At 32.1% G+C, this 20,406-nt stretch overlaps 4 protein-coding genes across 4 annotated transcripts; 3 read left to right on the top strand and 1 right to left on the bottom strand.

The window, feature by feature from the left end:
• Nucleotides 1–981: 981 nt before the first annotated feature.
• Nucleotides 982–5,754, top strand: LOTGIDRAFT_171651 (hypothetical protein; the record flags this gene model as incomplete). Its single annotated transcript, XM_009047853.1, has 8 exons — nucleotides 982–1,102; nucleotides 1,426–1,560; nucleotides 2,523–2,590; nucleotides 2,902–3,006; nucleotides 3,195–3,246; nucleotides 4,202–4,318; nucleotides 5,023–5,085; nucleotides 5,585–5,754. 8 exons carry the CDS (start codon nucleotides 982–984, stop codon nucleotides 5,752–5,754), a joined length of 831 nt encoding a protein of 276 aa, XP_009046101.1.
• Nucleotides 5,652–9,257, bottom strand: LOTGIDRAFT_224587 (hypothetical protein). The gene is made up of 8 exons (XM_009047854.1): nucleotides 9,217–9,257; nucleotides 8,488–8,510; nucleotides 8,181–8,251; nucleotides 7,973–8,047; nucleotides 7,482–7,600; nucleotides 7,150–7,231; nucleotides 6,763–6,903; nucleotides 5,652–6,520 (listed from the first exon to the last, which is right to left on the bottom strand). The coding sequence occupies exons 1-8, from the start codon at nucleotides 9,238–9,240 to the stop codon at nucleotides 6,381–6,383; spliced, it is 675 nt and encodes a 224-aa protein (XP_009046102.1). The 5' UTR covers nucleotides 9,241–9,257; the 3' UTR covers nucleotides 5,652–6,380.
• Nucleotides 9,258–9,369: 112 nt separating this feature from the next.
• Nucleotides 9,370–10,447, top strand: LOTGIDRAFT_171653 (hypothetical protein; the record flags this gene model as incomplete). Its single annotated transcript, XM_009047855.1, has 3 exons — nucleotides 9,370–9,406; nucleotides 9,766–9,987; nucleotides 10,221–10,447. The coding sequence occupies 3 exons, from the start codon at nucleotides 9,370–9,372 to the stop codon at nucleotides 10,445–10,447; spliced, it is 486 nt and encodes a 161-aa protein (XP_009046103.1).
• Nucleotides 10,448–10,912: 465 nt separating this feature from the next.
• LOTGIDRAFT_171654 (hypothetical protein) lies at nucleotides 10,913–15,305 on the top strand (the record flags this gene model as incomplete). Its single annotated transcript, XM_009047856.1, has 4 exons — nucleotides 10,913–11,085; nucleotides 11,224–11,369; nucleotides 13,248–13,387; nucleotides 13,554–15,305. 4 exons carry the CDS (start codon nucleotides 10,913–10,915, stop codon nucleotides 15,303–15,305), a joined length of 2,211 nt encoding a protein of 736 aa, XP_009046104.1.
• Nucleotides 15,306–20,406: the final 5,101 nt, after the last annotated feature.

The following is a 20,406-nucleotide window of genomic DNA, read 5'->3' on the forward strand; positions in this document are numbered from 1 at the left end:
TATACTTTGACAAATACAAAATGGCAGATTTCACTTATTACCAAACGTCACCATTTTTTATCGAATTTCCTTATAATCCCAAGCGGTAATCGGAATTCCAAGTGTCGTCTGCTAGAATGTAGTCCAACGAATGAAGTCACATGATCAACTAGCGGATTCCGTGTCAGCAGAAAATTTCTATGGAACACAAAGTGGACCATATTCTTATGTTGTTTCAGTGACTTTTAGCAATAAATCACGCTACGTATCTTATTTTGTCAGTCACTATTTTTTTTTTTAAATCGTGGTTCTTTGAAGGAATTGTCACTAGTTATAATGAATTGATATTTAAAAAGATAAATACTAAGAGAAGTTAATTATACCACCCGGTATCCATATAACGTGTTTTTCTAGACTTATTTATAGATCAAACATTGTACACGAAAATAGGTGATGCATTCTGCCTCCGTTGCCGAGTTGGTTGCTCATGAAATATGGGTCAAAGGGAAGGATTCATAAAGAAAATCGAAATAAACCAATTTTAATTATTTTGTAGAGTATCTGAGGAAACATCTAAGACATAAAATTTTTTCTTCGTTTTTTTAACTTTGACGAAATTCGGTGTTGAATCCTTATATCCACGAAAATAGGTTACACCACTGTACCTGTAGTCCTGTAGTATATAGACCTTTATAAGACTAAACAAATTTCATTTACAATCCAATTCTAAATGACATATTTTGCCTTCTTTCTTACGGCAGCATGACCATCATGACATTAATTGTGCATCTTAAGACTCAGTAGGCCTAGCCCAATCAACATCATTAGGCAGACATTAGATTTTTTATTTATTTCATACAGTAGCCTCTATACTACTAGAGTCTAATGTGTAAATAGATATAGGCCTAATTTTATTCTACTTTAAATTTTCTTCAGGTTGCTTCAGGCGTTCAGAAGATCCCAGATAAGTTAGTCAGCCATTGGCCTAACAACATTGTGATTATGAACACCACTAGTTTGATATGGTTGTCAGTAACTGATAATGTTAATGTCATTGTGAAGACATTAAGGAATATTACATCTGTATCACCAGTTGATAACCCATACACTCAGTTTATTCCAGGTAGGCCTAGTAGTGTATGGCATATTAAATTCAATACTGGTAATTCTATGATATTTAAATTTAATGTTTAGCCACCTAAAAATGATTTAAGTTCTGAGGACTGTACAGCTGCAAAGATCAACTCCTAAATTCTACTGAATAATTCTGACTTTGTAGAGCAATCAACAGTCGTGGTATTTGATGAATGTCTTGTGTGCTCTATTGATTTAAAGCATTATTCTCTACCAGTCCAAAAGATAGTTTGATTCTGAGAAATATTTAGTCAACTATTATGACTGAAAAAACAATATTTTTAATATTGTTTGTTATTTTTATTTTGACAGATAATGTAATAAGCATATTAAGCCAATATGGTAAACTATTTTGTGATAGAAGATTTTCAGTTCTCATAATGGTACTGGTACCTTTATTGTTTTTCATATCTTCAAAATCATCAAGAAAACGTAAAAGAAAAACTAGTGAGTCTCGTTTGTTGAACGTTGAAAGCTTTGTTGTTGATTTGATTGTATTTGCCAGACATACTGTTGCAAGACCTCAAGACCATTTTCAGAAAATATGTTGTTTTAACATCATAGTATCACGAATACGGGTTTTCATATGCTCTTAATAACCCCTAAGAAACTAAGCCCATTACATTTTGGTTTGTGGGCATGGAAATGAGATTGGTGGCATTTAAATCTGACCAATCAGATCGAAGAACAGAAATGAGGTCATGTAAACAAAGCACATCGCTTTGATGTCGCCCGTTTGAAGAGATCAGAACATATTCTTTCCAAATAAATATTCCGAAGTAAGGTTTGATTTTCTCCCAGCTTCAATTTTTTACCTAAAATTTTACTCAATACTGTACCATCCATATATTAAATCTAAACATTTAATGACATGCTGCTTTCGTTTTGTTAACGTTCGGAAACATATGAGTTATAACAAGTGATTTGTTTTGATTGGCTGAAATTTTACTACTGAGACAGCAGGGCCAGGTTTGATTGGACAATATTTAGCTATGAATACATAATTTTTCTCACTTATATTACCACGGTCTTGAGGAAGTATGAAGAATGGGGGCATGGTTTGGGCATGTTCAATCTTAAAACAACCCATACTTATGAAGATCTTTGTAGGTGACTTGAAATAATAAGATTCAAAAGAAGATATGGTCAACTAATCAGATGCTTAGTCTTTAGAATTCACACAGCTTTCAATAAATGATAATTAGTGTTTTTATAATTATCATAACTTATGTTAATCAACAAAACTTATAGCAAATTAAGACATGAAATCATATTTCTTAAAAATTGCAAAATAATTGTCCGCTCACACAGAAATCTGCCATTTATCATACTATATACTGAAATAGTTAATGGCATATTAATAGTTTGCATGTGTTTTATCTTGTATTTTATTTCAAAACTTTTTTCAGATGAGCCTTTACCATCCTGTTTTAATGAAAACAAATCTGAAAGGTCTAATATTTTTGATGTAGCAAAGGTTGGTACTAAAAATGTTTGTTGTCTCCAACACATCATGAAGCTAATGAGCACAATGTATTTTCTTTCAAATTTTGATCAGGGTCACATGCTAAATTGTAAATACCAAACTATAATACAAATAATGTGACATTGCCTGCATCTCTCACAAAATCTGAACCAACGCACTATGCCAAATTAGGAAAACCTTGTGTTCCTGCTCATCAATTCTTGCCCCTGTGCACGAAGTAAGGGTCGAAATCTAGGTTACATACCCACAATCAAAAGCATTATAAAAATAATCATAATTCAATTTTTTGCATTCCATTGTAGACTGCCTATGAAGAGGGCCACACAGAACAAGTGATAGAAATGGTGGAATCTACAGGATATGATGTTAATTATATTCCACCATTATCAGATTTATCTCTGTTTCTAGTAGGTTCATTATATATATATTCTGTTATATTCTATAATAGAATAATTACAGTTGGTTAGATAGAGTTTATATTTGTGTTAAATACCCTATAATGTCCTCTTTAAAAGCCTTGTGTTCAGAAATCTTTTTTGGTTCGTTATGTCATCCATCTTGTTATAATAAAAAAAAATATATCTCTAAATTTTAGTGTGGATGTTTAAGTGGTTGTGAAAATCTTATAATATACCTCTTAAAGAAAGGTGAGATTGATTAATTTTATGTCAATAATTGAAAGTTTATCCTGAAATTTGATTATACTTAATTAATACGTATAATCATCCAGCAAATTGAGATCAAAGCTCTCAAATATTAATCTATCAGAAAAAAACTGATCATATTACTTTTAACATGAATTTGTTTTATATACAATTGCAATTTTATAGATGTTGCATTATTTGATCTTGGTTGGGAAGTATAAAGTACATGACAAGTATTATTTAATATTATTACCTAGTATCTATTTAGGTAAACTAAATTACAAAGGTTATATAGATTGCTACTTACAATTTGTGTCCATTATTGACCATCTTATACCTACACCATATTGTAGTGTGTGCTATTTACATCCACAATATTACAGGTGAACCAGTGGGCTCAATTGTCACACGATTTACATCAATGAGGGAACATTGTTATTTCCCAATAACAATTCATTCTCAATAAAGAGCTTGTAAGGTTAACCTTGAAGCTATTACGTATGGACAATTTTGTTCAATTGTCACATGCTTCAAATTTTATCAAAATCCATCAAGAAACCAGCTTTCTATCATGTCCAAAACACATTTTCAAATAAAAATTGAACCCGTTTTCAAGAACGAGGGCAATAACTCATATCAAATATCATTTGATTTGTGTGATTTTAAATAGGGTTCAACCTTAAGTGATAGCAAACATTCATACCAAATTTTATCAAAATCCATCCAGAAACCAGCTCTCTATCGTGTCCACAACAAATTTTCAAGAAAAAGGGTAATAACTCACTAAATATTTTTCGATTTTCAATATCAAATTTTGTCAAAATCAATGTAGAAACTACCTCTCTATCTTGTCCACAATAATTGTGGATACACGGACAGACAGATAGACGAGGGGGACAACTTTATACACCAACATTAGTGTGTGGGTTTATAAAAATGAATCTGTTTATTTTTACAGGTGGGGATGTATTAAGTACAACAGAAGATGGTGATACACCACTATATCTAGCAACATTTGGTGTTTTGAACTCAGAATCTCCTAATCTTAATGTCATTAAAATTTTACTAATAGCAGGTATTGTATTGGAGGGTTTCAAAATAGGTTTCAATGTCTTTGTTTGTCATGAAGGATACTTGTAGCTTCTATCTGCACCATTCTGATTACAAATTCCACATCCGTGGCTCATTTAATTCAAGAAAATATAGATTTTAATGTCATATTTGCATTTGGATTGAAGGTGATGGAAATAGAAATATCATATTGATGTTATAATTGAATTAAAGGTACCATAGAGGTGTTGTAATTGTGGAAATAGAAGCTATTAGTGTTCCAGATGTCTATAGGCCTACAAAGGCATGAAAACCTTTTTTTGGAATTTTCTTCTAAATAATGTTAATGATAATAATAAGTCGACTGAAATCTCTTTGATGGCATTTGTTTGGGTTGTTGTCGCAATTCAATACTACAGTTAAAAAGATCCACATTTGAATGATAAATCTGGTAGAAAAATATAAATTAACTTGTGTCTTTAAGGTTGTGAAGTTAATCAACAGAATAAGAAAGGTTTTACTCCACTACATAGAGCTGCTAGTAAAGGCAATGTTGATATTGTAAAATGTCTGCTGAAGTATGGTAAGTTTATTTACTTTTCATTTTGAAAATAGTTAATGTAATAATGAAATGTACATTTTATGATAGAAGGTAATTTTACTTATTTCAATAAAGTAATTTGGCCTTTCCGAACACTAAAGAGGTACACAGAACTTTTCATTTTGTAGGTGCTGATCCAAACATATGTAATGAAGCTGGTATATATCCTATAGATAGTGCCATCAATGCAGGTATATAGGTTTTTTAAGACATAAAGAAACATCTCTACAGCCTACAATTCTTCTTATTTTGTGGGTCAATGTCATTAAACAGATGATCCCTATCGCTTTTCAGGATGATCTGATAATTTTTCACCAAAATATCATTTTCAACTTAGTGTATTCACTCTATTAGCTATATAGTGCAACTTTTGCTCACTCTTCAAGCAACAATTCTTTATGGATTCTCTTGATACACATAGTATGGAAGCATATTGTCATTTGTCCATCTGTTCACAATTGGCTCATGCTCACTGTACAGGCTACAAACAATGATTTGTACTTGCAATCAAAGCAGCTGCTGGGCGTATGTCACCTAGCTTTGCAAGAGTATCTTTACATATTAGAGCAACTACAATTTTCAACCTACAAAAAAAGCCAATATAATGTCCCTTTTAAACATGGCCATCCACACGTAGATTTTGTTACAAATCTAAAATAGCAGGCACAGTGTTGATTATTTCTTTTTCAGGCAATTTAGAAGCAGCAGAACTACTACGTATAGATATAAACAATCCATATGAAAGAGATTTTGGTCAACCTCAAACTCCGACACATATCACTGTGGGCTTACAGAGTCCACAGAGAAAGTTATTGATGGAGTCAAGTCGACATAGGCAGAGTCATTTACTAGATCACTGATCATGTGATATTGGCATTTATAAGAGGAGAAAAGCATTGGTATGAAATTGAAAAAGACCCATTTCATATGATCTTGGCAGTTTTAGCTTTTTCTGAATCTCATGTGAGGGAGAAATCAAACGTGTGCGATACTTTTTTGCCCATCAGATCTAACTGAATGTTTAACATAATGTGATTTTCAAATTATTGTGATATTGAAAGTGGTGTAATTTGAACAAGACCTACTTAAACTTTAATATTAAAAGGGTGTCAAATGTAAATGTGTAATGACTGATCAACTACATCCACAGTTGCACAAAATCTACTGCCTCAGGATTTTTTTCAATTTAGAATTAGAGTAAATAAGGTAAAGACAGAACTGAACCATACCACACACAATTTCATTGTTTAGAACTTTTATCAGTTTTCAAATTACAACATTTAAATTATTAACATTTGTGTTTTTGTTGTTACTGTTTTATCATATGTTAAGGTTTGGGCTGCTGATGGGTTAAAAAATCTGTAGTTATTTTTTAGTCAAGACTAATTTAAATACATTTGTATTAAAATATTAAAATTCATAAGAATTGTTATTTGAAAATAATTTATTGATAATGTTATATTAAATTAAAATTTTTAAAATTTGGCTATGTTTTATTTTCTATCATTCGCTCTAAAAAGTCAACATAAACTTTTTTCTGTGGTGATGAAGCTGGTATAAAATGGCCACCTGGATGTTCCAATATCACTGGATTTTCATAATGTACTAAAAGTTCTTCACTCATTTCTACAAAGATAAAATAACATTTATCTTTTTTCGGAAAGTTTTGTAGCTTTTAAAAAACATTACTACTAATTGTTGCGTTATAATATTCCTGTGATTCAGTCAAGACAGCCTAAATCAATCGAGACTTTTATAACACATAAATATGCCAAAAAGCTAAGAAACTAAGCACTTTGTATTTACCCAATGTAAGATAACAAACCAAGAACTACCATGTTATATGTAGAATTAAACTATGTGCTTACCTTTTGGTATAACTTTATCAGTATCTCCAAACACATGTAATGTGGGTATTGTTACTTTCTTTTCATACAACTTACAATGAGGTATAGAGCGACTTTTAAATGAAGCTACCATTATGGCAAAACTAATTTTTGGACAAGCCTCTGAAAGAAAAAAATGAAGATTACCACAGAAGGTTATCAATAGTTGTCATTCTAATTTTGTTTCAACTATGTCAATAAATGGGAAACGGTATATCCTATACCAAGAATATTAATTCAGAACCTGACAAAGTTACTCAGATTCTAAGGCTAATCAATCATACTATATCTTTACATTTGATGTAGGAAGCACTATTCTAACAATGAAATATTGTGTATTTGTATCTAATATTTATGTAATATCGTTACCTGGCTCTAATTCTTGTAAACCACACAGAAGTGAAACCATAGCAGCACCTTGACTGAATCCTAATACTCCGTCGAATGGTCCCTTAAAATATGTCAATCTAATACTTTAGAATACAGCAATATAAACTTGTGTGAACAATATGTGTATAGGCATTGTATGAAACATACAACATTGTTTTAATTGGTTTAAATTGCTTATAACCTTACTCCTTTCAAATTTAGATAAGAGGCCTTAGTTTTAATGGCAATGAAGTAAAATTCAGTGAAATAAAATTTAGTATGATGCATGGTGCTCATTAAGATATTAATAGGCTGACAAGAAACGCAATTACCTGTGAAATGAAAGCTTTCTTTATGACATCTAATGATTCTTCATAGCCCTTACAACAATCTGTCTCATCTTGAGCTCTAAAATAATCATCAGATCTTGAAAACCACCATCCTCTCTGATCTGAACAAAAACAAAATCTAATTAGTCATATGAAAAATTTAGTACAACCTATGTCTATGTTCAGACAATTGGAATGGTGCAAAACAATGCCGTTAATGTCCCTGTAACAAATAAAAATTTAATAAAACCCTCAATTACAATCCCTTCAAGAGCAGATAACGTCTATCTCACTCTATGCATTTTGTATAAAATGTCTTAAATTATAACTGACTTTCATCATTCATCACATGTCTTGAAAAACAATAGAACTTTCTCATTAAAAAAAGATATGGTTATAACACTTAGTATTACTGCTACATTTTTCAAAATATATAGAATTTCATATGCTTAACTTGTTTTTTTCAAAATGGCTAAGTAGTAGTATCTGCTCACCATCATTTTTTGTATCTGTTGAATTTTCTTCCAAACTCTCTAATGGTGGTACTACATTTGGTGCTGTTATAAATACTGAAAATTGATCAAATATATCCTGTTAAAGAATACAAATCACTGACAATGGCCAATTAAAATGTATAGGGACATATCTAAAATGTCATTGTGACAAGACTCTATGTTCTTAATGTCTGTAGCTTATACTTACCAAGTTCTGCATACTTTTTGGTAAGTTTTCGGAAGGCACCGGTTCTTTCTCTAAAACTTTGTTCATTTTGCCTGGAAGGAATAAAAATATGTTTCTAATATATAGGTTTACCTATATTCTTACTGAAACTGTTAATATGTTTTGTGAGATATAGATGCAACAAAATATCCATCAGACTGAAATTCTTGCCATCTTTTGATACCCGGTATTTAATTTAGGACCTATAAAAGTAAAGAGGCGATATAGGATGAGCCTGAGCTACTAAAGTAGGTATGGTTTCGTAGTTAAGATTAATAACATGGCCTACCTGTAACCATGTATACATAAAATCTGCAAAATAGAATATAATAAATTAGGCTATAATGAATTGAAACTTAGTTGAATTATGTTCATTCTTTATCTTGTAGTAGTAGGACATTGTCCCCTCTTAACATTGTCCCTTTTAATATGTAGCAAAGTTTTTGGTTGGATTAAAATTGAAAAGGTGTCTGTAAAACTTCTTCATACAGGCATTAATGTATGGCTACAACATGTCTTGCCTATGTTCAACCATAGCTATGATTATCCTAGCTTCTACGTGGACCATGTAGGCACACAGAAAATGCTATGGAAATATTTCCTCTGTAACGTTTATCAAATTGTATGTTTTACGCTTCTTACTCTCTGACTGAATTGAATTTTTCTCTTATTTCATAAATATTCAAAATAAAATTTTCAATTGTCTTAGCATGTCTTCGGGTCAATAGAAATATGAGAGGTTCAGTGATTTTACATTTTAAAAAGACACACTTCGATCCCAGACTGAAAATTTCCCTCTGAAAAATCAGTGGTTAACATTTCCACCAACCCAAAGGCAATCTAAGACTCTCAGTACATTTAGTATTTTCTAGTTGGCAGGGGGCCTATTTAAATTCATAATAGGATAATGATTGTCAAAATTCAATTCAGTGTAGTCAGAGAGCAGGTCTTCTATAGACAGACTTTTGCTCGTATGCGACTAGTCTTAATACAAAAAAAAACATTATTAGAACAATACCCTTAAAAGTTGATTTGATGACATGACAATACAAATTCTAACCTGACTTTGGATTTTTTTTTTTTTATGGTCTAAGGGAGGTAATAGACAAAACGTCTTAAACAGAGTTATCTCCCTTAGACCTTAAAAGCTTAAACTCGAAGAATATCAAACATGGCCGACCAAGAATGTAATAAACAAGGTTCGGAAGGTATGCGACGTTCCGAATTCAAAATATGAAAGGAGTGTATGAGCTGACAATGCATGGTAACAAGGTCAATGAACAGTGTGCATAAATCTATGAAGGAGTTTAGGCTTGATGCTTACTTAAAATTTCAGCTGTAGTCAGCACCGATTTTTATTGGACAGGTTCTGCTTGTTTTGTTTCTAAAAATAAACTGACAGCTACTATTCAATTTGCTCTAATGAGTTCTTCTTTAATTTTTTAATCTTCTTCTTCACTAGAATCAAATGTTGCTAACTGTCATTGCCATAATATAGTTTGAATAATCAATCACATTTTACCTGTTAGGCCTACCTGTTAAAATTAACTCATTATATGAATTCCAGACACCAATGATGACACCAATGTTAATTTGCTGAAACAAGAGGCTGAAAATGGAAGTGGTGAACACCAATATGAATTAGGCAAACGTTATCTCAAGCTAGCTGATAGTGAAATCAATAGAGATGAAAATATTAGCTTTGCATTACATTGGTTAGTGAAATCATCTAAGCAAGGCAATGAAGATGCCACGAAAGAACTGCAAAAATGTATGGAGGATGATATAGGTAGGTTTAGACTTACTGCTCTACAGACTGAAAATAACAGGTCATGTAAATTCCATTAAATAATTCAACATAAATTAGATTAGAGGCAAATGAGGAAAAATGGTCACAGATACATTGGACACAGAATTTGATTACTGTAAAATGTACTTGTACAGATACGATTCGTACAACAAACGATTAAATAATTATATTAGATAGTATCATTAAATTACATAGAATCTTTCTATTTTCAGGTATAAATGAAGAAAATGGACCAGATATAAGATGGTGTATTCAAACCTCAAGCCTAGAGAAACAGATACGCCATGCCTCTGCACGACTCTTTCAATCTCTCAACACCACCCATAAAAATACAATTAGCAAAGATGAATATATGAAGGCAATTAAAAGTCTTCCTGGACAAAAACAACAAAAACTTCTCATGGCTGCAGGTTGGTCTTTTATGTTGTTCAGAAATTGACTTCATCTGATGTAAAAATTATTACAATATTTGATTTCAAAAGGTGCAGGTGATCAAACTTGATTATTCATAGCTACAAACACCACAACATCATGATTTCAAGAATAAATTAACACGTTGACTGCCGAAGCCATTTGATAGTCCCCACTTCCCTTGCCGGGCATTTAGCAATGGAAGTAAGTACGAGTCGTAGTTTGGTAACATTTACAGACTTCTGTTTCGTTTGCACTTCCATAACTCGCGTTATCGACCTTGCCGTAATACGATTCGTATCATGGCAATACAATAAATGTTCTGTTAGTATTGCCGAACTACGATCTACAACCACCAAAGTTATGATAATGAATTATTATACTCGTTCTAATTTTAAGCCAATAAGAACCCGACAGGGCTTAAATTGCGCATGCGCTCTGAATTTGCTTCGCCACGTGTTAGTTGCCTTACCACGTGTACTTTGCCTTGAAAATGGCAGCGTCAAATGTTTTTAGCGCCGAACAAATTGCTGACATTATAATGGAACAACCATCAACTGACGAGAGTGCTGAAGAATCTTCAGATACCACCACCATTATTGAAGATGAACTTTCTGATTCCGATTTTGGAAACCCTATGGTCTCCTCAGACTCAAAATCTTCAAGGTAAGTTTCATATGATTTTACGTCATGATATAGCCATGATGATATATGTAGATCAAGAATGATTTTAAGATACATAATATGGACCTAAGATTTCATTTCCTGGTATGGAAGTTTAGATATTGTTCTATTTCTTTGCAGTGATGGTGAAATGAAAACAACCCCCTGTGCACCAACAAGAGCTCTTGCAGGTGGTGACCCCAGGCCATTGTTAGAGGCTCTGGCGAATGGTGGTTTTGACGCTGACATTGAAAGTAATGATATAGATCATGTATTGGAACAAGAAGGTGATTCACAACAACCATTCCATACACATGAACCACAGACAATAAATGTCCGAAATGCTGAACCGGCCAAAAGACAACATACATGGTCTGATGTAGCAAGTGGTCCTCCTATATTTCAATTTGATGAGCAATCTGGTCTTCTTGTGGAGACGCACGATGATAGTCCAGGCGCATGTTTTGATTTATTTCTTACCGATGAACTCTTAAACTTAATGGTTGTTGAAACGAATCGATATGCTGGTATTGAAATCAACAAACAACGTCCGCTGCGACAAAAATCTAGATTCCATGACTGGAAGGAAACTAACACTGAAGAAATGAAACATTTCATAGCATTACTCCTTCATATGGGACCCGTTAACTTACCAACAGTGGAACATTATTGGAGCAATAATGCCCTATACAAATCCGTGTTTTTCAAGGGTGTCACTGGAAGAAATCGTTTTCAGCTTCTGTTCAGATTCTGGCACTTCGCCGATAACCGAGAACCATCTGATGATCGTCTTTATAAACTTAGACCAATGCTGGATAGTTTTAATCAGGGCATGGATAGAATATATTATCCCTTGAGGGAATTGTCAATTGATGAGTCCATGGTACTTTGGCGTGGTCGATTGATGTATCGTCAGTATATCAAAAACAAGTGTCATAAGTATGATATAAAACTTTATGAATTGTGTGAGTCAAGAGGCTTAGTTCTTAGAATTTGTATATACTCAGGAACTTCCATCGAAGATCCTCATTGTCTAGGACAGTCTGCTGCAACCCGTTCTTGATCTTTTACGAGGTTTTCTGGATAAGGGCCATGCTGTTTTTACAGACAATTACTATAACTCCGTCGAATTATTCAAGTTGCTGTCAACACGCTGTACTTACATCTGTGGGACATTGAGAAGTGATAGGAAGGGTAACCCAAAAGAAGTTGTTAACAAGAAACTGAAGAAAGGGGAGGCTATTTGGAGAGAATCAGAAGGGGTGGCAGTTTGTAAATGGAAAGACAAAAGAGACGTGCTGACAATATCCAACATGCACTCCGTAGAGATGGTCGCAGTCAGAAATCGCAACGGAAAAGAAATCCAAAAACCAAACTTAGTCAGAGATTATAACAGTGGTATGTCTGGGGTCGACAGATCCGACCAGATGCTATCTTATTACAGTGCATTGAGGAAAACTATGCGCTGGTACAAGAAAATAGGTCTTCATATCATAGAAGTTGCAGTGATGAACGCCCATATCTTGTACAATGACAAGCATTTGTAGAAAATGAGCCTTCTGGAATTCCGTGAGGCAGTGGTGATGCATCTAATAGGGGATCGTCTAACAAATGAACTGAAAATTCGAGCAAGACGTGGAGGAGTTGATGATTCAGCTGAATTTCATTTCCTTGAAGTAATCCCTCCTTCTGAGAAGAAACAGCGACCCACAAAGCCATGTCTGATTTGTTCACAGAATAAACAGAGACACGAAAGCCGTTACTTCTGCCCAGTCTGCATAGAAAAACCAGCATTGTGCGTAGATAAATGTTTTCGGCAATATAACGAGAAAAACTGATTATGTAACTCATTGTTTTCTGTTTATGTGACAATTCGAAATAAACGCAAATGCTCTTTTGACAACTCTATCGTCCCTCATTGCCCACCCCTACCATACCCAATCGCGCCTACAAATATTCGTGCTGATGCTTAGTCATGTTTTATTTATGATTAATAACAACATCCAGTGTTAAAAATCGCCAAAACTTTGAACCTTCCGTGTCAATAATGAGAATAAATAAATTATAGATGAATTCTGGTAGGATGAATTCTCGTAGGTCAGCAGTTAACTTGTTAATGCTTATAAAATGACTTGTATCTTATACTATTTTTTATTTTAATGCAGGTAAAAAGATAGGTACAGAAATAACAGAGAATGACTTTGTTAAGACTTTATCTAAAAAGATCCAAGGTACACTAACACTAACATCAGATGAAATTGAAGACACAACTGAAGCTTATAAAACTGCTACTATTGCTCAGAAGGTAAAAGGATTTTAGCATATCAAATTAATGTTGTAATGTCTTCTATGAGAGAAATATGTTTGATTCCTTCATCTGATAATTCAGCAACTAAGAATGTATGATAAAATTTCAGGTTTAATCTAACATTCATTTACTCAATAGTCTTATTTCTTTCTTTATTTCTTAGATATTAAGATATCCAAAAGAAACAGCTGGAGTGGTAACAGATAAAGCTTTAGAATATTTATCAAAGGAAGGAATGAAATGGGTAGTCTCATTCATTCCAACAAACCAGATCTATCTATTAATATTACTATTTATTTATAGTTATATTACACCCAAGTTTATTTTCTTTGTTATTCCTTTGTTTATATTTTTCTTATCTTATGCTTCCCTGGTTATATCATCCATGCAAATGTTCTACAAACGTCGGAAACAGTCTGATGCTGCCAATTTGGCTGGTTTGCTGAAGGAATATGATATGACCATTGACATAGAAAAAACTGAATCACAGTATTCTTGGAATTCTTTGACACCATATTTTGTATTTTTTGCAAATCTGCCTGTGGGTATTGCTAGTTTTTCATTGGCTAATAAGGCTTATATCCCAGTTTCAGAACTATGTGTTATTGCATTGTTTATGGCAGTGTTTTGCTTCATTGGTTTAGGAGATAGTCACGATAAAATCACATTTTTTACCCTCTTTGCTAATGTATTGGCCTCGTTACCAATATTCTTTGAAAATTTTCCCAATATCCCAATAATTAAATGGTTTGTGTATCTAATTTCCAAACCATTATTTAGAGTAGATTTATCTTATGGATTCTTTGTGAATATCAGTTTACCTTCAATAGCTTACCTCATTATACCAGTTTTCTTTATCAAAATGAGTATGTCTCATTCTTGGCAAGGAACCTACAGAGTCTTGATTCCCCATCTTGTCTGTTACTTTTGGTGGTCTATTATGACATCCTTTTTCCCGTTTACGACTTGGTTTGGACTGGCTCGAGCAACTGTTGGCTATCTTTTGATGCCAATTATTTTGCCTCTCAGTTTAGGTGCTGTTATAATTTTTTTTCTTTACGCTCTTATCAAACTGGTCCAAACTGAATTATTTGGAAAACTTCTGGTCACACTTGGCTTACTTTTGATACCAATTGCTTTGACCCAAACTAAGGCTGTGTTTGGTAAATCTGCTGACAAAAAATATGCCACTGTCAAAAAAGTGATTATGGTTTCATTCAGTTTGTTGGCCATCCTGCCATTGTTGTTTGTCCGTCTGCCAGCCTTGCAACCAGACACATCACCTGCTTTAAGCTGGGAAAGTTATCGCACACTCTGTATTCCAATTGGACCAGTCAACATTGCAGGTATGCAGCTTAGATGTGAACATTTCTCTGGGACAAAAGTCAGTTGGGAAGGTGAAGTTGTAAATACTCAGATTGCCAAAGTTGAAAATATTGCCAACTCAGTTCTAAAAAATCTACCCAATATCATAGCTGATCCTTTAAAATGTATTTATGGTACACACTTTCCAGAGTGTAATGAAACAACATCAAGTCATGAAGATTTTGTTTTTTGTCAATCTATAAAGAAATTAGGGAAAACATGTCATGTAGGAGAACATGCTACATATATATTTACCCTGACCGTTAAAATCGATCAAGTCAATTTGAACATAGAGGCGGGCAATGAGTTTAAGGATATTATTTTGTCCTTAAATCCTGCAATACCAGTGTCCTTTAATGCTACTTTAAATGGTGGTTTAGGCACTGGCGCTCCATCTTTGAAACTCTTGTCTCTGAAATCTCTAGATGAGAATTTGACTCTGATGATGGCAGTTGAAGAAGAGGATGGATTCTATTATCGTGCAATACATGAGGCATTGTCTTTCACTTTTAATTTTATTTGGTTCCCTATTATGGAATATGTTGTCTAAACTTATATCATGTTTGTATAAAACTTGAAAGAAGTTATTTAGCAAATTATCCATGACAATACCACACATTTTTTGTAATTCTTTACTTATCGAATGTAGCTAAAAAGAATTCTCAATGTTACCAAAGGAACAAATTCAACATTTTTGGGAGTTGATTTGAGTTCTGAATACATGTGAATAGTCTTCAAAAGTACCAGAAATGTACAATAAAAGCATAATTCCTTTAAAAATACTTCCAACTAGGAATTTTACTCTCTATTTCTATATATGTCTATATATCACAGAGTCTTTTTACATGGAAAAAACGGAAAATTATATTGTTATTATTATCATATTTTATAATGATGAATATTGTAGTTCAATTCCGTCAACTGTGACATGACGTGTAACTAAAAATAAAAAGTTATCTGGATAACTTTTCTCGGCAGTGCCAAAGCAAACCAAATTGAATTGAATCGAACAGAATAGGATTTTTTTATACTGTTAGAACTGAATTCAATTATCCAGTTTTGCAGTTTGAAAGGTGTAGAATGTGCATATATTCAACTGTCCAGACTTGTACATCATTTGATTTCTTGATGAAATAGCTGTTGTTGTATTAAATACATTTCCTTCATGAAATACTTCTTTGGTTATTTCAACAATATCTGTTTAATGATTTCAATTATTTTTGAAGAATCAATAGTTTATTGAAATTTTGTTTTATATGTATGTTTTTAAGATTTTATTGATCCTGATTTATTGATTGTTATAGTAACTAAAAAAAAAACCACCAATATCCTTAGTCAACTCTCTACTTGCATTTGTTCTAAATGATCAAAGAAAGGATCAAAATGGTCAGTTACAATTTCCCATAGATTGCAAACATGACTTCTTAATAAAATCAAAAGCATTTAGAGGAAGTGCTGAGAGTTATTTTTTACTTTTTAATGTTTTATTAGTCTTAGAATGTTTCTAGTTGATGTTATAATCTAATGATAGTGCGCAATTACGTTAGCCATAGAATTCTTTTTAGACTTTAAATTCCTTTTCAGATACAATTTTGTCCTGAGACTTCATATACGTTATATATAGACATATGTTAAGGATGGTAGAGCATAACTAGGACTTACCTTAAGTTCTGTCCTTTTTATTAGTAATTTGGCAAGTAATACTAAACATAATATCAATTTGGTTGTGATTATTAAGGTGACTGCCTATTGTCAATAATTACATTCTTTTGAATGTTGAACTTTGCACTCAAGTTGGTTAATCAAACAACTATTTGATGTATATGCAGATGTCAGTTGCAATGCAGCAATGATTTTTAAATTTTCTGTTATTTTTTTGAAGAAATTTCGGATTTTTTCAGTCTATATTTCTTGAAGGGAAGTGTAATCTAAGACTATCTACTGGTATTTTGAAATTCATGTACTATTTTGAAATTCAGAAAAACTTAAAATAGAGTAATAGGTATTATGTGTATGTGATTTACCAACAAAAGATGGAGGACAAGGTTTTGCTCTTATATTGCTTTTTCTGATCAGATATCAAGTGGTCACCTATGATATGTTTAGTTGATACTAGTTTAATATATAGTTTTGTTATTGATTTATCCATTTGTTAGCTTAAAATATTCAGTAAATGTATTAGTATAGCATTTAATTTATAAGAGATTTGTCTTTCACATTACAAACTGTTTTGTTCATTTTACAGTTTATGATTATGTTATGACTAAACTTTTCAGAACGTTATAGCCTGTAAATGTTGGTGCATTCATAACATGATTATCGAACATACTTCACCGTTTTGAAATGTTGGACAGCAGTTATCTTTGATTATCAAACAGATAGTAGTGCTTTATTAATTCTATATCAATTAACCAGTCTTTCATAATTTTATAAATATTTATCATACTAACAATTTGTTATTTTGTATCTTTAAAATAAAGTTTTCTTTCTTGTTTAATATTTTTTGCATGTTAAGATTTCAACATTGGCTTAAGACCCCTCAAGATTTAAAGTAACTGTGCAGGATGATTTACATTTCGCAATATTTAAATATTTTTTTCCGTATAGTTTTCATTAGAAAAAATAACAGATGGACAGAGTGGTGACTTAAGTTTTATTAAGGTCATTATTCATATCATTGACCTAATTTACTAGTAATAGGATAATACTGATCATTGACATACACCATTGATAGCAATGTATCTTATGACTTTCTGTAATCTGATTTTTATGAATTTGGAATCTGATTAACCTTGTTAAGGGTTTCATTAATAAATAGGGCAATATCATAAAAAAAAAAAACGGTATGACTTGGCATTTTTCCTCTACCTGTATACCATGATGACATCTTGATAATCAGGAATGATATCACAGTGTGCATTATATGCATAACAAGGAAATGCAACCCTACTTACCTTCTGCTTTGATAGACGAAAGTATAACTGTGTCTGGTTGAGAATAACCCAGCCTCATGACCAAATTGCTTGGCTTTTGCCATGTCAACATGTAACTTTCATAATGTGTGTTAGATTTCTGGCCTCATACGCCAGTTTTCAAATACTTTTACCCCGGTAGGCTGAAATAATAAACCAGATACTTTATAACATTAAAAAGAGTTTACTTCAGGAAATTTTCTATATCACTATATTAGAACCTATCGTAATAAAAATCTGTCAATATAGCGATACAAAAAATACCATTTATATATATTTTTGTAAATGGATATCTTTTGAAATTAAAGGGTGATTGGAATGCTGATTTCTATGGGGCGTATATTGTCATCACCCATGTCCTTCGACAATTGCTTGTAAACACTCTAGAAGGCACAATTCTTGATGGATTTTGATGAAACTTGGTGTGAGTGTTTATTGTCAACCAAGGATGATCCCTATAAAAAATCGAAAATTATTTAGTTTGAGTTATTGCCCTTGTTATTGCGTTCAATTTGATCCTGTAAACACTCTAGAAGGCCCAATTCTTGACAAAACTTAGTAATATTATCCAGTATCGCCCCAAAAAAGTTCAAAAGAAGTGTATGACTGAAGGTTGAATATTTCATACTGGTAATTGTTACTGTACTGCCAAATATTATTTTTTTTTTAAAATCAAAGCTACCAGTGGGCTTAAGTTACCTTGCTTGGCAAGCTATCTTCTATATCTCTTACAACTGAGTTTAAATTTACCTATTAGTCTCATGGCCAAGATGAAATAATACTTAATTTATTTCAATGTCAAGTAAAAATGCAAGTACAGTGAATTTTACTTAGTGAAATATACTTTCTCATGTGAAAAGTCTATTAGCTGCTACCAATACTTTGTCAAAATGTTGTTTTGATTTCGGGTTTCATTTTGCAGTTCGGATCATTAGTACTTGGTTTATTTATTTATATATGATATCTACAATGAAAAATTTAGATTTGGAAATAATAAGCTTTTACTGATACCATGGTATATTTTATTGAAAACAAATACTAGAGTACAAGACTTTTGAAGTCAAATTTCGACTACTTTCATTTTGATATGATATACACAACATAAATTAGAAAAAAAATATCTTAAAAGAAAGGTCAAGGTCATTACAACCCAGGCCATATCATAACATCACAATGACTATCTTAATGCACATTAATAATTCATCCTAAAATATAATTTGACACAAAAATAATCTTAGTATAGAGGCTATTCAGTTTGTCTTCTCAAAGCAGACGGACTATGTATAACATCTAATAATAACAAACACATATGAGACATTTTCTAATCTTAGATTTCCTCTCCAACATTCAATCTGAAGCATTGTAAAAGCAGACACTATTTAAGAATGATGCCAATTTGATTAATGGTAGGCAGTGATAAGCAGCAAAGAGCAAATATACCCTTTCTATGATGAAACACAAATTTTTAAAATACTGGTTAACATTATAAACATTCAAGAAGATTTTTAAAGTGTAGATTTTAAGCTACCATGTAAATCTTATCATGAATAGTTACTATTTACAAATTTAAATGTCAATGAACAAGAAACACAACAAATACTGTATATTCACAGAACACAATCACAGAACACAACAAGCACATTGAACACAAATCAAATAAAACCTATACTAGTCATGAGTTCAAATCTGAGAGAGCATACCTTGTGATCAATTAATTCTTTCATTCACCTAGTCATATTCATTCATTCTACATCCAATCATATTCATTCATTCTACATCCAGTCATATCCATTCCTATTCATTCATTCTACATCCAGTCACATCCAGTCATATCCATTCATATTCATTCATTTTACATCCAGTCATATTCATTCATACATCATCCAGTCATATTTAACAGTTGAGTTCAAAATTTCATTTAGTCAAATTTCACTTTTCATTAAGTCATTTATTACATTTGTATTCATAAGTTTTATTCAGTCATATTTAACATTTGTATTCAAAACTTTCTATTGGTCAAAACTCAAAATTACCAAAGAATAAAGATAAACATTACAAAAAAAATACTTTTAAAGTAATTTCAAAATTTCTAAAAGATGTGACTAGAAATTTATCTAAGTATTGCACTTTTCTACATTCAGTTCTAGGTAGAGTAATAAAGGAATTGTCATGTGTTCATTCAACCCAATGCGTTACAAATTTGTCATTTAATATTTTTGCTCTTGGCTCGATTTAAAAAGGATAACTGGAAACAGATATGAGCATGTGAGTTGCCTTTATTACTTTTGCTTGAGTAATCATATTTTATTAACTTATGTTGTCATCAGTTTAGATAAAAAGTTAGTGACTGATAACACTATCATGTGAATGGCTTACAGTAGATTGTACTTACAAAACTATCATTAACTGACCAAAATTCCATTTTCAAAACTTACTAGCAGTCTAATAAAAGCCTAATATTAGTCTGTTCACAATGAAGTGTAATTGATTAGGGAGTTATCAAGATGAACTAGTATCGAGTAATGTGATTCAAATCAGATGATTAGAAGTAGACCAAATCTAGAAATGTGATCAGAGTGATAACCTATTAACTGAATTTTTTTATCTTTTTGTTTCCTAGTCATGATCTTAATTTTGATTTGAAGGCTAAATTGTATGTTTTAAAATTCAGTTTGGAAA

Source organism: Lottia gigantea, assembly GCF_000327385.1.
Source record: "Lottia gigantea unplaced genomic scaffold LOTGIsca_118, whole genome shotgun sequence".
Taxonomy (NCBI): Eukaryota; Metazoa; Mollusca; class Gastropoda; family Lottiidae; genus Lottia; species Lottia gigantea.